A 19,540-nucleotide genomic window follows, 5' to 3' on the forward strand; every position below is an offset into this window, starting at 1 on the left:
TACTCTAACTGGACAGAGAAACTTAGGGAGAAGAGCATAGAAGAGAAAGGTAGCAAAAAAGAAAATCTAAAAGGGAAAAGGGAGAAAGGAGGAAAAGATGAGAGAGGAAGAGAGAAGCCACGTGTGCAATAAGAAGGTGTGGAAATCAAAGGGAAGTACAGGTGTCTGTGTGCAAATGCATCCTCTGAAAGGAAGACTATAGGGAGCATCAGGTTTCAGTATCAAAGGACATTGTGGTAGCTCACAGACTGTTTGTACCCTGACTGTGTGTGGTTATTCAGTATTTTCATGGTAATATCTGAATGTAAAAAAAATACCTGTAAACACATTTTAAATATGGTTGCATAATTTATTTTCAACTGCATAAACGATGTCCTAAAGACAAGTCAGAAGAATTCAAGACAAAGCAAATGGAAACAGGCTAGAAAGGATCCAAAAATGAAGTCTGAATACTACAAAGAAGTCTGATCCACAGAAAAGGAGCAGTCTAGTTCAAGTCATCACTCTGAAATTGTTTATTAAAATCTGCCATACTGTTGCTGCTACATCACTAAAACATGAGAAGACAAACCACGAGTCAAATTCTGCTTCTGGAACCACAGAGATATGAAAATGCAGAAGTGGTCGTCAGTACAACAAACTAAGCTGGAGTTTAAAGAGGTTTGTGTAAATTCACAACAGATGTCAAGAGGTAACACAGATAAGCTTTGCCTCTCTAGCCCATTGTATCATGCCACAGACCCAAAGAAGAAATATCTTCAGTTCCAAACATGCGAGTTCTCAAATGTGAATTTAGAAATGCTCATACAGATAAATTCTGTAATTCATTGGACTTTCCTTGTCAGAATTACTCCAAAAAGACACAAGTGTTTCTTGTTTGTTATTTAGCATTAGTATTCAAGCAGCATAGAAATTCTGTGGAATCCCTTTCACACCCAGGCCTGTTATCTGTTTAAAGAATAAAAGAAAGGAAAAAGATAAATTTCTGACTGATTAAAATGGAAGCATCCATATGTTGTACAACAAACATCATAGCAACCAACCCCTACATCTGCTTCAAGAAAAGCCCCCAAAGAGTCATTATCTGGAATCCTTCAGAACAAATAAAGTGTACTCAGATGTTATAGTGATTGGCAACAACACAAAACCCTAAGGTTAATCTTTAAGATTATCAAACATCACTCAATAATTTTGCTAATTCACACACTTTCTGTGGCCCTTACATATGGTTCTTATCTCCCTATTAGCCAAACAAGTCATATTAACCTTTAATGCACTTTGCCCATGCAAAACAAATGTGAGTTTTGAAAATAGCAGCTCGCTTTTATAACAGGAGAATTGAGGAACAGAGATAAAAAATGAAAGATTCATAATGACATTCTGGTATTTAATTCTCATGTGAGCTTCTAAATTCTGCTGATTCAAGAATCTATTGGTTCTTGGCCATGAGAAATCTGTTCCAAGCACTGCTTTGAATTAGAAGGTCCCAGATCCCAAATTAGATCCTCAGGCACCTGCTGGATCATGCCTTTATCCTATTTCCAAATTAATATTAAGTTTTGGGGTTTTTTTCTCCCTCCATTTCCCCTCATTTACAGCCCTTCCCTTTCACGGTATGGTGTCCTCTCAGGGAATGATAGTAATTGCTGTTTCAGAACTATCTTTTATTCTTCTGGTGTACCTTTCACTAATGCACTGGAAGAGAAAATAAAATAACGAAGGGAGAAACACATTTTGAATTCAAGAGCCCTAGACAAAAATGTGATTAGTAATTACTCAAAATATATCATCCCCTTTTAACAGACTAAAAAGATCACAAGCAAGAAATTCCTGCAAAGTTTTGCCCTGGCGAACTTAAACATCTGATTTTTAGAAATGGCAGTCTGTGTTGTAAACCTTTAGATACCTTGGCACAATTAAGAAATGAAAACTAAGGGAGTAAAATTTCCAAAACTGATAAAAGCATACTAAGAAATAGGAGCGATGCACAATTTTTTAGAGTGTATTAAGGAATGCTCCAGGAAGGACATGGCAGATCCAGAACCACCAGTCGCATGCCTCCCTCTCAGAGTGTGAAGCCTGGCAGGTCTGATTTGTAGAAAGAAATAAGATGTGGTCACCTTGAAAATCTCTCCTGCCTGAGGTTCCTTTGCTAAAGCCATCTCATCCAGTCCATCATATGCAGAAGTCACATACATTTCTGAATAGTCTTTTCCACCAAAGCAGCAAGAGGTGATCCTGGAAGTAGGCAGCATCACAGTTTGGATTCTTTTTCCTGGAAAAAAATATATAATTGTTTCCTAGTTTTTATTTTCTAGGAAGCACATAAATATTAATTTACTATTAATGAATATGGTGCAGCTGTGGCATTTACACAGAGCATGAAGAAGGCATTTTCCTTTCAGACAGAGGCCATATCTGAAAGAACAGTTTAAGGGGAAATGAAAATCTTTCATCTGCTTCATGTCTAATTATTTTTCAGCCCCTCTCCTATATCCACGAGGCTTCATTTCTTTTTCTCAAATGAAACAATAAAGTATGTGAAGCCAGGGAGGGCAGAGACACATGGGGTCTGGGATAGTTGTCACTTCCTAACAGCATTTCCCAGTTAAACATTTTGGTGCTGAGGGAAAATGTTCTTTTTTTTTAATTTAATTGCAAGTTTAAAATGTTTTTCACAATGGGTATGTGGGGACAATTTTTAGAAAGTGACATTAAAAGGAAGGGGATGATCTTCATCAGCAGACCATGTGGGCAGAGGTACCTGGTATGCAGAAGGGGTTGGCAGGCAGCCGGGCAGTGCCCTTTGCCTGATCAGGGCCTGGACCAGCGCTGTGCAGGGCAATCCGTGGGGCAGAAACAGGCAGTAAAAGACGTCTGCTCATCTTACCTTTGAGACATCCCTCCTGGCTGCCTTTCCTGCACCCTTCTGCTACGTGACATGTAACTTAAATCAAATTACTGGAATTTTGTATAAATATCCCCTCTGAGGATGGCATGGCTCACGTGCCCAGCCTGATTTAGCGGTGGTGTCTGTTGAGGTTATTTCCTGGGGGAGTGCAGTCCCCGAGCACCACTAGTGTTCCCTTTGAGCCGGTGGGACAAAAACCCTCAACTCCGCTGCCTCATTTTACCAACTGGCATATTAAATCCATGGTGGTTTAAGGTAATACTTTGAATGCTTTGAATTGCAGCAGCTGAGGAGCAAACACTTCCCCATAACAGCACAACTCGATGCAGAACAAGATAATTAATGGATGCAAAATGAAAACACTTTAAAACTGTGGCCCAGCAGTCGAACAGGCTTACCATAAGCAGAATTACAGACCACAGCTGGCGGAGGCCTTACCTGTCTCTGGATCTAAACGAATCACTCTGCCACCATCAATACAGGCCACCCAGAGCTTCCCTTCTGTGTCAATGCACATCCCGTCAGGCATTTGCTCCTCCTTTTCTAAACGGTACACAAGTTTCGGGCAGGCTGCAGGAAGAATTGCGAAGCCAGTATTACGTGAACTAGTAAAGCTTCTGTACCAGAACCCAGTCTAACATCTTCCACGCTCTTGCAAGCAGATAGGTTCATTTTCTGTGAGGAAGACGCACTACAAAATTTGTATTACACATGAGTTTAGCAGATACTGTTAAAAGCATAATTTAGGCTGGCAGACACAAGCGCCCAGTGGAGCCATTATGGTTTGAGATTGTCCTGAATTAGGACACATCATTTTATCAAGGGAAGAGAACAAAATGTCTCTGTCCCTATTATTAACCTATTAGCTGCATGCCATACCATGACTACCACAAGCGCAATAACTTTTGCTAGGCTCAAGGTAGCCTGGATGTCTTTTTATGAGCAATAAATCACATAAATAATGAGTCTAATTTAAATGTCGGTAATAAATAATCTCTCCCGGGTGAAGATCAAGGACTTTATTTATTTTAATGGCCAGTAAAGCTGCCAGTTTTAATTAGGCATGGACACCAACAGTTAGAAGTCTAACTGCAATGCAGAAAATAGTTCTTTATAGACAGGTAGGTCCACATGTGTGCAGTCCATAGAGCTGTGCCCACGGGCAGAGTTCTGCCTGCTCAGGCCTCAAGGCAATATTGTCATTATGACACTCTAAAACAGATACTCACCAGCATGAAACCAAGCCTGGGGAAACTCAAGCTCATTGTAATATTTATTWGGGGAAAAAAAAGTTATCTTAAATCTTCTTTATAAACCTTATGTCCTAAAATCTATAGAAATAGACAGCAGAGGAAACTGAAATCTAAAACTGAGTAATTGTAACTAATTTGTATGATTTTCACCTATGATTACACAAACTTCACACTTGCTAAGGGAGTCAGTTCAGTCATTTAAACACCCATGGACGTGACATTTGTCTCAGATGAATTTTTGCCTTTAAGACGGATTGATTCAACAAAAAAATATTTCATGGAGTTTTGAAATTAACTTACAACAGTTTTGCTTGCACTTCTATTTCCTTTTTGCAAATACTGTAATTAAAATTCTTTCCCAGAAAGTGAATTAAGTGAAATCTGCCAAATATCTGCAGGCAATTTTAACTTCAGAGTTGAGAAAACTCGGTCACAATGGTAACTTGATTTTTTAATATACTTCTGCAATATACTTGCATGTGCATTCTGCATCTGTATATATGCAGCTAGTAGAGTCAAAGTGTTCCAGTAGATGGCACTCAAGAATAAACAGCACCCTGTAAGCTAATACTGGTTCTGAAGTATCAAGGGCTTACTTCCTGCAACTCCTTAAACAGGTCTAAGTATGATCCACCTATTTAGGTGAAAGTGCTAACATTTTATATTTTCACAATACAAAATGTGAAAAGATTGTTCACCAAACGCATCTGCATTATAACCAAATTTGAGAAAAATCACAGTCAGCCTGCCAGCAAGTTGCAAACAGAAGAAAATAAGAAATTTATCAAATGAATTAATCACTAGCCCTTATACAACCAGGTCTGCCGCAGAAAGAGAAATAATATTGCTTGTCACCAAATTTAGAAAAGCATTTGTACCAATCTTGCCAGTGTGTACATCATAGCTGAAGGCATGCACAGCGTACATCAGGCTGTCAATGTGAAAGAAGGTCCTGTGATCCAGGGACCAGTCCAGACCATTGGAGATGTCCACCTGGTCCAACTGTTTCACTACAGAACAGTCAGGGTAAAGAGTGTAGAGAGCCCCTTGTCGCCTCGCTCGCACCCCAGGTGCTGTCTCTTCAGCCATCGTACCTGAAACAAAAGTGGGAGCGTCCGTCAGAAAGGAGAAGCTTGTTCCCACAAGAGTGACTTCCTCATGCTTGATCAAAAACCTCCCRTAAGTTTTAGTAAGATGTCCTAATGCTTTTCTTTAAGTTTTTATGACATGACCTACTATTCATTCAACACTGAACACCCCCAGCATATATTGCCTGGACTGCCTAAATAAGGGGGAGTGACATCTCCATCCCAAAGTACTGCGCAGTGATGAGAGAGCTGTTGCAAGGATGGAGAGGTTGTAGAAATGGGCCCTGAGAGGTCCTAAGTACCAAAGGATAGCAAAGGCCCAGTAGGAAACAGCAGGAAGGTGGAAGAGGAGAAAAATCCCATTGGCAATGAGAAAGGGGTGAGGTCCTGTCAGACTGATCACATGAAAAAAAAAGGAGGAAGTCAGGAGCAGCTATCTTCTACAGAAGTCATCCCAACCACAAAAGGCTGAGTTTCTACACTTCAGTGAAGTTTAAGTTTCAGATAACAAAGACAACACGCCAAGGACAGAGGTTTTACTCACAGCCCTCAAGAAGACAAAGCAGAGATGCAGGCAAATGTCAAACACTCAGTCTTTTTGTCATTGGCAGGCTACTTTTACAATTTAAATGGTCTGTGACCTTAAAGTGCAGATGCTGTAAATCACACAGTTGTCTCAGAGTGAAGCGAAGAATAACAGAAATGAGAGATTTTTTAAATTAATTTATGCTTCACTGTTATGTTTTTTATTTAATTTTTGATTCTCTCTGCTCTGAAAATGACAGAGCTCTACAATGACAGAATTGAAGCACTCTAGGACGGTGTTTACATTTTCTTTTAACTGTGAGGAACTGTTTCTGTTGGCCTTTCTTTTTAAAAGAGCTCATGAGCTTGCTTTACGACATTTGGCGAAAACTGAAGTTAAGGTTGATCATTCATTATGCATGGCTAGGAACAAGTGTGCAAAACATTTTTTCTTTAACTTCTATCTTATTCTTCCTCTTAACTCTAGCAACACATCAACCCTAAAGCATAATCATGAGTCAGATGGATTTGCTGGTTTTGGCAAACCTGAAATCAGAGCAAAAGGCTGGCTGGCAGAACAAATAAAGATCCAACTCTGGAGCCATCTTCACTCACATCAGTTGCTCTCTGCTTCCCATGCAGATTGCTGTGCTTGGGTCATAATTTCTAAGGGAGGAAAGAAAGCATGGGGGGATCCTGGCTGCATTGAAACTGATGGCAAAAGTCCCACTTGCCTTCAAGAGGCCAAGGCTTTCTCCCAGCACCTCTGTTTCTCACAGCCTGATGAGCAGGGCTGTATGGGAATGAGGCAAGCCACCATGTGAATTCTCCTCTGGAAGCTACATCCTCCTCTGCACCTCCAGAAACCTTCCTACCTGTATGCACCCTTCACTGGCTTTTCATGTCCCCTGTAGGTAGACTTTTGAAAAACAAGGTCAGTCCAGTAATAGCAGAGCCCTCTTGTCAGACAGCCGTGATTGACAGCCCCTGTCCTCATTTAGATCAAAGGATTAAGGACTACTTCTCCTCCTCCATCAGGTGATCAGAGACTTCAGCAGTAATTTCAAAGAGGATTCACAAGACTGCTCACACTCGCTGCGGTGGTTGTTGTGAGGAACTCAACAGAGGAACTGAGAGTCAGGAATAAAACACACCATAATTAGTTCCTCTTTTCTCCAGGGGAAATTTCTGCCAGGAACTTACCAGCAAAAAACCTCCCCTTTGGATCCACTTTCCCATCATTGAACCTGTTGTTGGGTTTATCCTGCTCAAGCTCGAGGACAGTGGTGACTGACTGAGTGTCCCAGTCCAGAAAGGCAAACCTGGTTCCCAGGGCCATGACATAGCCCCCACACTGGCGCAGCGCCACGGAGCCCACGCGAGCATCTGCAGGCAAGAGAGAGCGCAAAATGGCAGGCAGCTCCAGGGCCATCAGTCAGCCATGCCCTCCCCACCCCACTGGGTGTATCAGAGCTTGGTCAGGGGATACCTGACCCAGGAGAGGCTGAGGTGATGCTAAGAGAGCAAGGGTAACATTTTTCAAGACTGCCACCTTTGTAATATCCCCCTCCACTGAGATCATCAGCATGTCTTGCAGGCTATATACTCTTCATGCCTTTCCACCTTCCGGATGGACACAACTATAAGGACCGTACCTTTTCCCTGGGCTTAGCAAAAGCAATGTATGCAGGTACCTCCATGCTTGCCCATGGTCCTTCTCTGGTCAGTCAGCTTGAGCCACGCCATATTCAGCAATACATTGCGGGAGGACAGGGCATGTGGCTCAGTGGAAAGTAAAGGAAGCTGCAATGCTACAGGACTTGTAGCAGGAGAGACAGACCGGGAAGGATGCAGAAAAGGGTCCCAAGGTAAAGCAGTGAATATGTTTACAGACTTGGCAGTGGACTCACTTACCCACAGACACGCTCTGCACTTTGTTGGCAACAGCGTTCCAGCGGCAAACTTTCTGTGAGTTAATATCTACATACACAAGTGCCTTTTCCCTTTCTTCCCAGACTGGGCACTCTCCCATCTTGTTCTTCTCCTTCACAACAGATTCAATTTTAATGGAGGAGGACATGTCCTGAAGGGAAAAGAGTAAATAATTTATCTAATATAAACCTCTTGTTGTACAGATTTTCATAGCTACAATGCTTAGAAGTGAAATTTGTAAACAGCAAAGCCCCCTCAAATCCCACACAATACAATAACTCAGGAGGTGCCTGTAATGTTTCCATGGCTTCTGGTTTTATCTTATTTGAGCACATCTCAGTCTGGAACTGAGCTTGAAGAACTGAGTCTTCTATTTAGAAAATCATCCCTAGATGAGAAACACAAGTAAAAGCCCAAGAGAAAACAGTAACATTTATAGCTCACATTTTTTTTCAAGCACTTTTCCTATGTGGAATTTCTGATGTTTACTAAGGGTAATTTCCCTCCCTCAGCATCAGTGTTTATGTGAAGTTGCCATGCTTTCAGTTTTACAGGCCACCTAGCAATGCAGTTACACATATATTTACATATATAGATATTTATATACGGACCTTGTTTTTGTTTTTTGCCCTTCTTTCTAAAAATAATGGATGTGTTGTGGACCATGGGTATCCAGGTATTCCACCTGCTGGGGGCTTATCCGAGAGATTCATTTCTGGGCAGGTCAGCATCAGCAAGAACTGTAAGGAAGCTGCTTCCTTCTGTGATCAGTGTCTAAGAACTGAGCGAAGGGGCACCGCAGAGAGGCCTAGGGAAAATGCCGGGGGGAAAGGCATGGCAGGAGGCAAGCCGCTTACCCTCAGTGGGAGGACGAGGTGCCTCATGGGGGACCGGGGCCCAGCGTGACAGTCAGAGAGGGTGAGCAGCCAGACAAACAGGCCGTGCTCCTCGCCCAGCTCCACAGCCCGGGCACCAAGCCTATGCATGCTTTGTGTTGGGGAATCCTGGTCCCATCAGTCTCAAGACTGCTGAGCTGCTAATAAGGCACCCGCCTCCAGGCAAGGGAGTACTGGTGACACAGCCTGGAGCTGTGACTGAACCAGCAGCTGGGGAATGATCCCTAGGAAGAAGGCCAACTTTCCTCCAAACTGTGAGAAGACACCRGTGGGTAGAATCTAGGCTTAGAAGGGTTGAAAGTTTTGTTGCAGAAAAACAAGATTCTGCCTTGTTAACTTATACTTATTAACTTACTCCAGAAGAAAGCACATACACACAGGTAACACTGACTGCAGTTTGTTGGTACCAGAGAGTCATCTAAGCCACTGCAAACCAAATATTTGTTCCCACATCAAGTCAATGTGAATATGCAAATGCAAGGGAATATTCCTGCCTTTGAAATCCAGTGCTTTGTTTACACTCCAAGCTTTTCATGTTAGTCAGCCCTGTCCAATTACTGCAGCAATGTCTTCCAATGGCTGGTGCAGACCAGTGAATTTTACTGTGTGCCACGCAGGAGGGTGTAAATACACGATTGGCTGGCTTCGGGGGCAAAGCYGCTTCTGCATTTCCCGTGTCAGGCAGCTGCTTCCACCTGGGTGCGCTCGTGAGGGCCGTCCTCACCCGCAGCCCCAGCAGCAGTGGGTCCCATAAAGAGGTCGGTGGCTCYGTACACCTGCAGACAGGACCTTCTTCTGCCAGCCCTGGTGCCCAAGCACTATGTAAATGCCCCTTCAGACTACTTCCCTGGTGGTACTGTTACCAAAAGGCCCCAGACAAGAAAGAGTCTCAAAGGGGGGGGGGGGAAATGGGGGAACTGTTACCAGCTCGGACAAGAAGGAGTCTCAACAGGAGCCTCAGACAAACATACCCAAGGACACAGGTGCAGCTGGGACTGATACATCCTGAGAAAGTACAGATAAACCAGCAGAAGCCGGTTGGAGCCAAGATTAGGACCAAGACAGCTTTTCTCAAACAAGGAAACGAGCCAAGTTGAGACCATGTATGGAAAAGTAGAGCAAAGTTCATGGCAAGATGCTGAGTGACACCTCTTCTGACACCACTAGGGACCACCAGAGACCCCCGCAGAAGACCCCCAGAGACTCAGACCGCATGCGTAATGATTATGTAAATGTAATAATTAGTTCTAGGAAATAGAATGAATATGTATAATCATTCCTGGAAAATTAATGCATATGTGTATGATAGAGCAATATAAACTTTAGATGATGTGGCACACGGTGTGCACGTTGGGTGGAGCTATCCCCTGGGTACCCGGTGCTGTAATAAAGAGAATGCCTGCTTCTTAATGCTACATTGGTGTTAAGGAGTTTTTCTCCCAATTTCAGTGACAGTACCACTATAAATAGTGCTTGGCATGGCCAGGTGTCCCTGAGGTACCGTTTTTGATAGATCCCTGAGCCCTGACTGGAGCAAATAGGCAGCTTTCAGTCCTGTGGGCTGTTTCAGTTCAAATGAAGAGCCAGTCTTGCTTTTTTCTACAAAAAGCATATAATAGCCTATTCCTATAGCCTAACTCCCATTCCTCAGACACAAGAAGACTCAGATAAGAGGCAGATTCCCTGGTGGCATGGTGGCATTTCAAGGCTGCTTTCCAAACAGCACCTGAGGAAAAAAAAAACAAAAAACAAAAAACTCTTGCCATCTCTCTGGCACATATCACCATGTTGTTTTCTTGGCATTCAGCTGCTCTCTGACTCATGGACACTCAGCACCCTGGCACACAGTACCCAACCCTATATGTTTGCAGTCAAAGCCCATTAAATGCCCTCCAGAACAGATAACTCACCACCTGCCCCTGCCCTGCCACTGCCGGATAGGATTTGAGCAATAACCTCCATTGTTCAGCTATTACAAAACAAAGGGGACCTGATTTCCTCCCTCATTCGGCTCTAAAGGAGACGCGGCTGCTACACCCGCCAGCCTCAGCAGATTTTTCAGCTAGCTATGGAACAGAGAGAGATTTCTTGGAAGCCAGCCAGTCTCTGACATAACGATATTCCTCCACTTTACTATGTTAATTTGGGCATTGTTCCTTAGGAGGTGAGCTGGGGACAAGATTTACYTCACAGATAATTAACTAGCACTAATATGCTTCAGCATAAGTGGGACGAGTCAATAATCACTGTGAGTGAAAAAAGGCAGCATTCAGGGACCCAGGTATCTTTCTTGCTTTCCGGGTTCCAGGGCATGCGTAACAAGGAGTCACACGGTCAAGGGGAGGTCCAAACAACTGGTTTATCAAATATAGTCCTCTCCCCAAAATAAACGATGTCAAAGRAACATTGTTGAGGATGCAAAGTTAAGCATTCAGGCTAAGAAGTGCTTTTGTACACCTGTATTATGGTATGAGGTGTACTTACTTGACCTCATCGTTTTTTGCATGATTGCCCCATTGGCTACATTATATTAGTAAACAAACAGGACCCCATTTGCACTGGCCTGTGATTGTCCATGTAGTTAATTTTTTTAGCATGTTTTCTGGCCTGGCTGTGGGCATGTGCCAAGTCACACTCTCCCCAGTGACACCAGGGCCAGGGGCCGGGAACAGGACATGGTGGGACCCCCAGCAGCAGAGTTTGGGCTTTACTAACATAAATGCAGCCATTTATATGCCCCCTTCAGCTGTGACAGCTCAGCACAGCTCTACGTCAGTGCAGTTGTACTTGCGCTGAGCTAGCGCTGAGCGGGGTGCTCAGCCCTGGTTGCGGCTGTCACGCAGCTGCGAGAGGCCAGGCAGTGACCTGCTGCTGCACAAAAAGATGCAGGCAGGCAGCACTGGGCTGAGGATAAATAAGGGTATATGGAAAGATACCTGGAAAAGTTAACCTCCCAAAATCTGTTAAGCAGAACTTGAGCTGCAGGAGTGAGTTTCTATCAGGCTAAGTTTTGTATCATATAGCTGTAGTATTTGTGACCTGATTCTCAGAGGTCTAATGCTGACTTCATTGCACCGTTGAACCATGGTCTGGAAAACACAGAGCTGCTCTCGCACCTCTGAGAAGACTGATTTCAGCAACGAGACTAGCACTAACTCCTACTCTGGCAGAGGAGGAAAGCTGCCAAATCTCCAAGGGCCAGTGCGTAATCGTTTCACTGATGGTTTCATTGATTCAGTTGATTCAGTTCATATTAAACCTTTCTGTTCCCAGCAGCTCCCATTTCATTTACTGCCTGTTCTTCAGCTTCTGTAACAACAAAGCAGAGGTCCTGCAGATAAGCAGCTACAAAACTCTGATTCACAGACCCATCCTGTGCACAGAGAAATATGCAATCGAGTAATTAACAACCGTTTCATAATGCACAGGCAGGTGAGAAATGAACCTGGGCTGCACCCATTGCCTTTTTACTCCTTTCTGGAGCTCAACTGTTTGGCTTTACAACCAGAATGCCCTTTTAAAGGACTTTTAGCTTTACCCTCTTAAAAACAAACTGGAAGAAACATGGAAAACTCACAAACACCCCATCTCCTCCCCAAGACACAGAGACATAGGTTGAAACTCTCCACGGACAGAAATGCCTCACTGTCCTGGGTGCTACTGTGCCAGGTTGCCCCGACATGGGTACTGCTGCCCAAGGCAGGTGGCCCTAGGGCTGGGCCCTTGGTGACGCATGGTGCTGAGGGCCACGGTGCAGATCTACGGGATCCCAGCAAAATGCCCCGACTTCGATAAACTGTGACAGAGTTTCATCARACTTCTCAACTGCTTCAGACTGCATCATTCACAGATGACTGATGTGACCTAATAACTCATTGCCACCTCAAGGCCTCCTACTCCCCCTTTCTCTCCCTCCTGCTCCCCAGCTTCCCTGGCCTGGCTCCTCACCCCAGCTGCCTCTGCCCTTTCTCCCCATTGCCTCCRGGGCTCAGGCCATCTCCCAGCAACTCAGGACCTGGCCCAGGTCCCCCATGAGTCCTCCACACCATGGACATCTGCAGTGTCCCACAGAGCCTCAGAGTACACCTTCCCCAGCTGCATGCCCAGCTTTATTAATCCTCCCCCCGCCAAAATAGTTCCCATGTTTTTCCTCCAGCTGCATTCTTTTTTTCAGAGCTGAATATCTGGGCTCGAAATTCCKTCATGTTTCTCAGAGGAGAGCAACCAAAATAGGAGATTTGTGCCTTCGTGGCTGGGGTTTTACTAATTTTTACAAGCAACTGAAAACTGACTCTTTTAACAGGAAGGGTCGTGCAACCTTAATAGGCAGCGCTACCCATCACGGCGCTTGTGGCCCAGTGACTTGGATGCAGGAAAGCCAGTGAGTGGCCAGAAGGCATCTCCAGGGTGCAGCCCCACTCCACCGCAGCGCAGACACCTGGCAGCTGCTTCTGGCCCCCTGCTCCCTCAGCACCCGTGATCCTCATCCTGGCTCACTGTCCCTGCCAGCACCACACTCCTCATCAAAGCTGCCAAGGCGGGGTCCAAAGAAGATAACATCTCATTGTGAAAGAATGAATTGACTCCAAAAAGTTTTGCTCAAAACATCCAGGGCTCACCCCTTCCAAAGTATCCTTCTGTCTGGCATCTTTTTGCACAGCACCTTGCACTTTGCTTGCCACAGCACTAATAGATCAGAGATAAATGTACAGGGAAAAAAATAGCAACTCCAAGCAGAAACCAGCAAATACTGCCATATTCTTCCCAAGTGAAACGCACTAAGATAAAAATATCGCATTCGCCTTGTGTATATCCTCACCACAAAATTATGTTGATGTTTTTGCCTCCTGGAACGATGCCTAAATCCCTTGCAGAGAACAAGTGGCTAAGAGGTATCACTGCAATATTTTCGAGTTAAACAGATTAAAGTTATCAGAGTTTTGAGACTGGAAGAAATATTTCCTATTAGGAATGAAAGCCTAAAGGAAAAACATCCACTCAGATATTAAAAAAAAAAAAAAAAAGCCCTCTTTCTGGTAGTTATTTGAAAACAGCCTTTCTAATCTTCAATACAGATTGTTTTTAAAAAGGATCCTGGCCAAAATTGGTAATTTCAGTATTCATAAGATACAGGTAAAACAGAAATTAATGATTGTCTTTAGAGCACTTCTTAAATGTTGCTCTCTCTCCCAAGCAAGCATACATTATTTTATTTTTAATTTCAAGCTGAAGCTTTGAATAAGACAAACAGTTAAAGCTTTTAAGGTGTGTACAGTGAAGCAATAGTCTCTGTAAACCAAGGAATTTTAAGAACAATTTTAATTCAATTCAGCAGCTGAATATTTATATCAAGCTGTAGGGCACCAGTGCAAAACCCTGCAGTTAATCACAATAACACACCTCCTGAGAAAAACACTGCAAGACCTGGGTTGATGTCTCTTTTCCAGTACTGGTCCAATGAAACTGGCTGCAGTTTTCAGAGACGATTAAAAATGTGCAATGGTTGATGTTATCTGCACTGAACAGGTAACCATTTACATTTTCTATTCAGTCAGCAGTCACATGAAGGATGAGGCATGAACCAAACCCCTTCTGAATGATCTGGTTTGTAGTGCCAGCAGCAGAACATGTGATATGGAAAAATCCTTGCTCAGTATTTTTTCATGTCATGAGAGCAGGATAGGAAAACTGAGACATTGCACCATTCATTCACCCCGAGGGCTAGTCCAAACTTCTCAAATTTGGGAGCAAATGAACGTCTAGGGTGATAAAAACATTGAGAGGAAGTTAATAAAAGATGAGGGGGAGGGTTGCGCAGGACAAGTCACTTTGAATGATAAGGAAAAATATTCATGCGATTGAGGTGTATTATCATCATTAAGACTTGGCTTCTATTCCTAACTGTGCCACAGTCTTCTGGTGTTCAGTCACCTGCTTTCCTCGCCTCTAATATGAAAAGCACACTCCCCGCCTGGGCGAGAGCTGTGAGGCTGCTCCAAGCGGCCACAGAGAGCGCAGGGAAGAGCTTTGGCAAGACATCTGCGGCAAGTGCTGGGATGCTTCAGACAGCAAAATAATTATTTTTTTGTTGGCTTTTAAGACTTTTCTTTCTTTTTTTTGCCTCTCTGGTGTTTGCTTTTTTTTGTACATGGGAGGCGAAGGTGGAAGATGCCGAGTGCCTTCCCCACCCATCCTCACCCAGCAGAGGTAGGTGATGGGGGACCCCCAGCCCCAGCTGCTGGCCACCCCAGCTGGGCTCCACGGGGGATCATAYGAGGGGGGATGAGCTAAAGCTCGCCACGGGGGCAGAGTCCGAGCAAGGCAGTGCGCCAGGGCCACTGACAGCTTTCCTGCAACAGGGAACCTCTCCAGTTCCTCCCTGCTGCAGCAAGCAGGGCACTGGGAGTCCTCTGTGCAGACCAGAGGCAGATTCCTGCCAGCATTAAGTTATCCCACTAAATTCAACGAGGACAGAAGCCACCTGGCAGGAATAGGTCCCAAACCAGCATGCAAGAGAAATGCATTTCTTTACTCATGTAAACATTTAATGCATGTTTTAATTTGATGTTCAAATGACTCATGGGATGAACATTTTTCCCAGATAAGCAAATAACAGGGGTAGACTGAGTATTATCCCATTGCAGTCATCATAGATCCAAATTCAGAGATTCAAAAAGTAATGTTTCAATCTCAAATTCCTGCCAAGATCATTGCATGATGAGCAAAGCAACTGTGCTCAGGTTAAGGACCATTCTGAGACTTCCTTCACTTCTCAACCCAAACTATAGGCTCAGTTTTAACTACAGCTCTAACTCTCTGTTTCTGTCACTGTTTTTCCTGTTACTCTATACTTTCCTTTCTTTAATCTAAATAGTAACTTTGAAGGGGGTTTTGTGTAGACATGGATGAAATTTTTTTCACAGCTCTCCTTCCTATGAAATGCTTTTTCATCCGGTAGAAATATTTGAAAGGAAAATTCTGTTTTAAGATAATTTTAGTGGTGTTCATTTAAAAACAAAAAAGTGTATAAAAATAGAAGCAGTTGTTTTTCTGTTAAACACTTTCCAATGCATTTTTTCCTAGAGAGAGATTTAATGGCAAAAAACATATTTCCCATTCAACTCTTTTAATCTGGTAACTTCACTAACTTCACCATCACACACTGCAGCAAACTAAAATCAAGTCATGCCAAGGGATGGAGAATTAACCTCAATACAATTAAAAAAAATGCATATGCTGCTTTACTGGAGCGCAGCTCAAATGCAATATAGTTGGTCATACTAGGCATATCAACAGCTGTGGAAACAGTATCGAAGGACGTACTTCTAATTTACTCAGATGGCTACAAATGCCCTGCGGATACACCAGCAGACTGTGGCCTCCTCTGCGCTTTGCACCACCTCTCAGCTTAGCTGCTATTCCTACCCCGCTGGCTCCTAGACCCCCAGTACTCCCAGCACCCTGTCCCTCTCCCTCCCTCAGCAAGCCCTTGAAACATCCCCCAGCTCTACCTTTTCAGAGGTCAGTCACCTTAGAAGGAGACACATCTTAAAGGCTTTGTAGACTTTGCTTGCCAAGTGGAGCAAATCTGCAGCAAGAGGTGCATGCATTTATTCCTAGCCAGCCAATTATTATTTTAATTATTCCCACAAATCATCCCACATCATCGAGTTCATTTCTTTCTAATTTTATTGGTTTGCAAAGGAGAAGTTTTCAACAGAATTGGCCGAAGGCAGCCATACACCTCTGTACCTCTGCCTGGCATCTCCCTGCTCCTCTGGAGTATCTTCTTCTTGGCTCTCTTGCTCTCTCCCATCCCTCTCCTTTTGTCCCTGCGACTGTTACTGTCTTCTTTTATACTCCCTAGTTTTTTTAAATGTAATGTAATTGGGATAGCATACCAAGGCATTAGTGTAATATAGACATTAATGTAGTTCATAAATACATTGTATACCATATATATTAATGTAGTTTGCAAATACATCGTATTTGTCTTCTATTACATAGAGACACACACTCAGACAATACCACTGAATGTGTTATTGTGACTTTGCAAATACTTAGTAAGTCATTCTCTCACCTCTTTTCTCAGAACTCCCCAAATTACCCTTGTGCAACTTCTTCCCCATGGGTATCCGTCCTAACATTTACTACTCTAATAACTTTACTTTGCATGTAATTTGATGTCCTGATCACTTAAATTCATTCTTTAAGTCATTCTTTAAGCTAGACACAGTCGTCTTCTGCATTTATCTTTCCCTCCATTTTGGAGACAACAGCAGACATGGTTAGAGTTAATGCAAACACAGCTATTAAAAAAACTCCAGACAGGCACAGATGTAACTACTCACCTTGGCAATACCCCTGTCAACAATGTTGTCCAAAAATCAAGTGGAGGCTTATCTTCTGGCAGCTTTGCCCTTTTGTAGGAAGGATCCGATTTCTCCTGACTTCTTGAATTGGGAAGAACTGGAGCTCCCCGGGCAGCCAATACTGCCTGCTTTTATTTTGGTAGAGCTATTTTGCCCGCAAAGGATTATTTGAGTTTTCTCCAGCTTGGTTGGGAATAAATACGCTTCACCTATGACTATAGATTTTGGTCACGAGGGAGAAAAAAACCCTTCAAGGCACAGCAGCTACTCCTCCTGATACAGCTTTTCCTGTCATTGAGGTCTTGCTCAACCCTAATTGAAATCAGCGCAAGTCTTTGATCAAAGACGTAAGTTTCATTAGTAAATGAGGGATTAAACAAAAAGCCAGGGAGCCTTCCTAAGCGAGGGAACTGGCAGGCAGGAGAGAAAGGCCCGGGAGAGGCGATTGCTCAGTTACAGTTTGCTGGATCCAGCACTCTGTCATGAGACCGGAGTCAAAAAACACCTGTGGCGCCTGCCTGGGTTCCTCCAGGCAGGAGCGCTGGAAGCAGCTCCAGCCTCTCAGGTGGAGGCTGATGTGATCTATGGTCCTAGTGTATTTTGGTAATATTAAAATTGCAACTCTCCAGACATGTTCCTGTTAATTTGATGTCTGTGAAACCAGGGGTCCAGCCATCAGGTCCTCGTTGCATCTCCCAGGTGCCTCTTGGCTAGTGATGACAAACTAATCTTTGGCCAGATCTTTCTTATGTGTATGAGCTGTTGCTTTTATCTTTCCAGCGCACTAACAGAAAAAAAGATTGGCACTTGTCATACGCCAGGATGGAGATAACCTTATGGCCATCATGGTGTGGTGAGTGGCTGATTTCCCAGTAAGAAGCCCCCGTGCTGTGATGGGCAGGCTTCGCTCCCAGAAAGGACACATCTTCTGCAATTTAATTAACTGAAAATTATGCCATTTGTTATCAGTACAGGCCACCGTTTTAACCCTTGATCTGCTGTTTCTTCCAGTGCTTTCTCACACACACGCATTTCCATTCATACCCATCTTGCTATTTCTGTCACAAGTCTATAGAAACACCATATCCAAAGCTGCAGAGGTAACACTGCCCCAACCTCAAAAGGCAGGGAGGAAGTGGCCGGAGCGCACCATGGCCATGGCATGGGAAAAGCAAGCTGTGCTGAGCCAGATGAAAAGTGAAGGAGGAAAGAGGGGAACACAAAAGCTACCTTTTCTCCCCTTCTAAATCCACACCTGCATCACTACGGGAACAGCAGCACCAAAGCCATCAGTGCTGGTTGCTACATGTAGAGTTTTAGCACTGCTCTGATATTGGTACTTGTACCACTGCTGAAACCCTTTTCTCTGTATCCTTGTTTTTCAAATAAACAGAAGTACGAACTGAGGAGCAGAAACCTCTGCAACTTGATAGTGATGGTACAGGGAGCTTAATCTGTGTTTGCACCTACTTATTGTCTGCTGCATCTCTGAATGTAAATTAGCTATCAAGAAGCTCATGCTGCAGTTATCACTAGGTCTATGACTTCAGTGAGACTGAAGCCCTAAATTTGCCCAATTTGCCATCTCCCTCAACTCATAAACTTTCCCTCTACCGTGTTTGAGATTGCTTTGCAACACATCAAGCAAGTGGAGGCATGGTGGGCACTCAGAGAGGAGCAACCCCCAACTTCTTTCATCGCCTCATGTCCCATCTTCCAACCCTGACTGCTGCAGGGCTGCTTAAACCTCCCCTTTGTCCAGCTGCTGGGATATACCACCACATGCTTCGAAAAGTGAAAACCATGACTCCCGCACCCCTTGGTCCAAAGTGGCAGCAAGGCTTCGGTGTGATCCAGGGGCCAGGCAGCCACCTGTCTCACCCACTGGACACTTGGGGTGCAGAGCAGGCACAAGTGGATGCAGCAGAAACTTACTCCAACAGGCATGCAGAAACACAGTGGGAAATCATCAGGTACCAATTCTTGGAGCTAACTACAGAGAAAATGTGCGGCCACAGGCTCTCTTGTTTGCAGTCAGTGGGTTAAGCCAACAGAGAAGGATCAGGACAGATATTTCACCTGCTGGCAGAGATTCTCTGGCATGGGAACATCAGATTTTGCTCTCAGCACACTGTAAGTTTAAAAACCAGCCAAGCTACACTACAGTCTTTTCAGCACAGACAGGCCTGAAGTTACCAGCAAAAGAGCAATCCAATGAACAAGATTGCCACTTACAAAAGACACCGCAAAGCAATTAAAATAAAACTTCTCTTTCCCGCACATTCATGCAAGCTGCTGCTGCTGGGGCACGCGAGCTCCTCTCGCCTCTCTGGCAGCTGTGGGGGAGTTTGGTCTGGCAGGTGGCATGTGCAGGTATTGTTTTCTTTTAAACACAAGCGTCCAAAAACATCTGGTGCTTTTCTGTCATCACAGATCTCCCCAAAGCAGGCTGAGACCTTCAGAGGATGGACAAAGATATGGTTCTTGCTCCCAAAAGTTTGGTTTTATATGTGACAAAATGAGTAACTTAACGACACGCAGTGGGGAGAGATGATGAAGGCTC

General features: G+C 44.0%; 1 protein-coding gene across 1 annotated transcript; it reads right to left on the reverse strand.

The window, feature by feature from the left end:
- Positions 1-385: 385 nt before the first annotated feature.
- LOC112968244 (regucalcin-like) lies at positions 386-19,236 on the reverse strand. Its single transcript, XM_026070288.1, has 7 exons — positions 19,213-19,236; positions 7,692-7,860; positions 6,981-7,163; positions 5,043-5,258; positions 3,350-3,481; positions 2,121-2,275; positions 386-948 (listed from the first exon to the last, which is right to left on the reverse strand). Exons 2-7 carry the CDS (start codon positions 7,855-7,857, stop codon positions 898-900), a joined length of 903 nt encoding a protein of 300 aa, XP_025926073.1. The 5' UTR covers positions 7,858-7,860; positions 19,213-19,236; the 3' UTR covers positions 386-897.
- Between the last annotated feature and the right edge of the window lie 304 nt (positions 19,237-19,540).

This window comes from Apteryx rowi, unplaced genomic scaffold (assembly GCF_003343035.1).
Source record: "Apteryx rowi isolate R43461 unplaced genomic scaffold, aptRow1 scaffold_308, whole genome shotgun sequence".
Taxonomy (NCBI): domain Eukaryota; kingdom Metazoa; phylum Chordata; class Aves; order Apterygiformes; family Apterygidae; genus Apteryx; species Apteryx rowi.

Bases quoted from the DNA above. Each gene is read 5' to 3' on its own strand.
- LOC112968244 (XM_026070288.1), bottom strand. From the start codon at position 7,857: ATGTCCTCCTCCATTAAAATTGAATCTGTTGTGAAGGAGAAGAACAAG. The intron at 7,164-7,691 runs GTAAGTGAGTCC...TCTTGCCTGCAG, and splicing joins AGTGCAGAGCGTGTCTGTGG to ATGCTCGCGTGGGCTCCGTG. The intron at 2,276-3,349 runs GTAAGGCCTCCG...ATTTTTTTCCAG, and splicing joins TCGTTTAGATCCAGAGACAG to GAAAAAGAATCCAAACTGTG.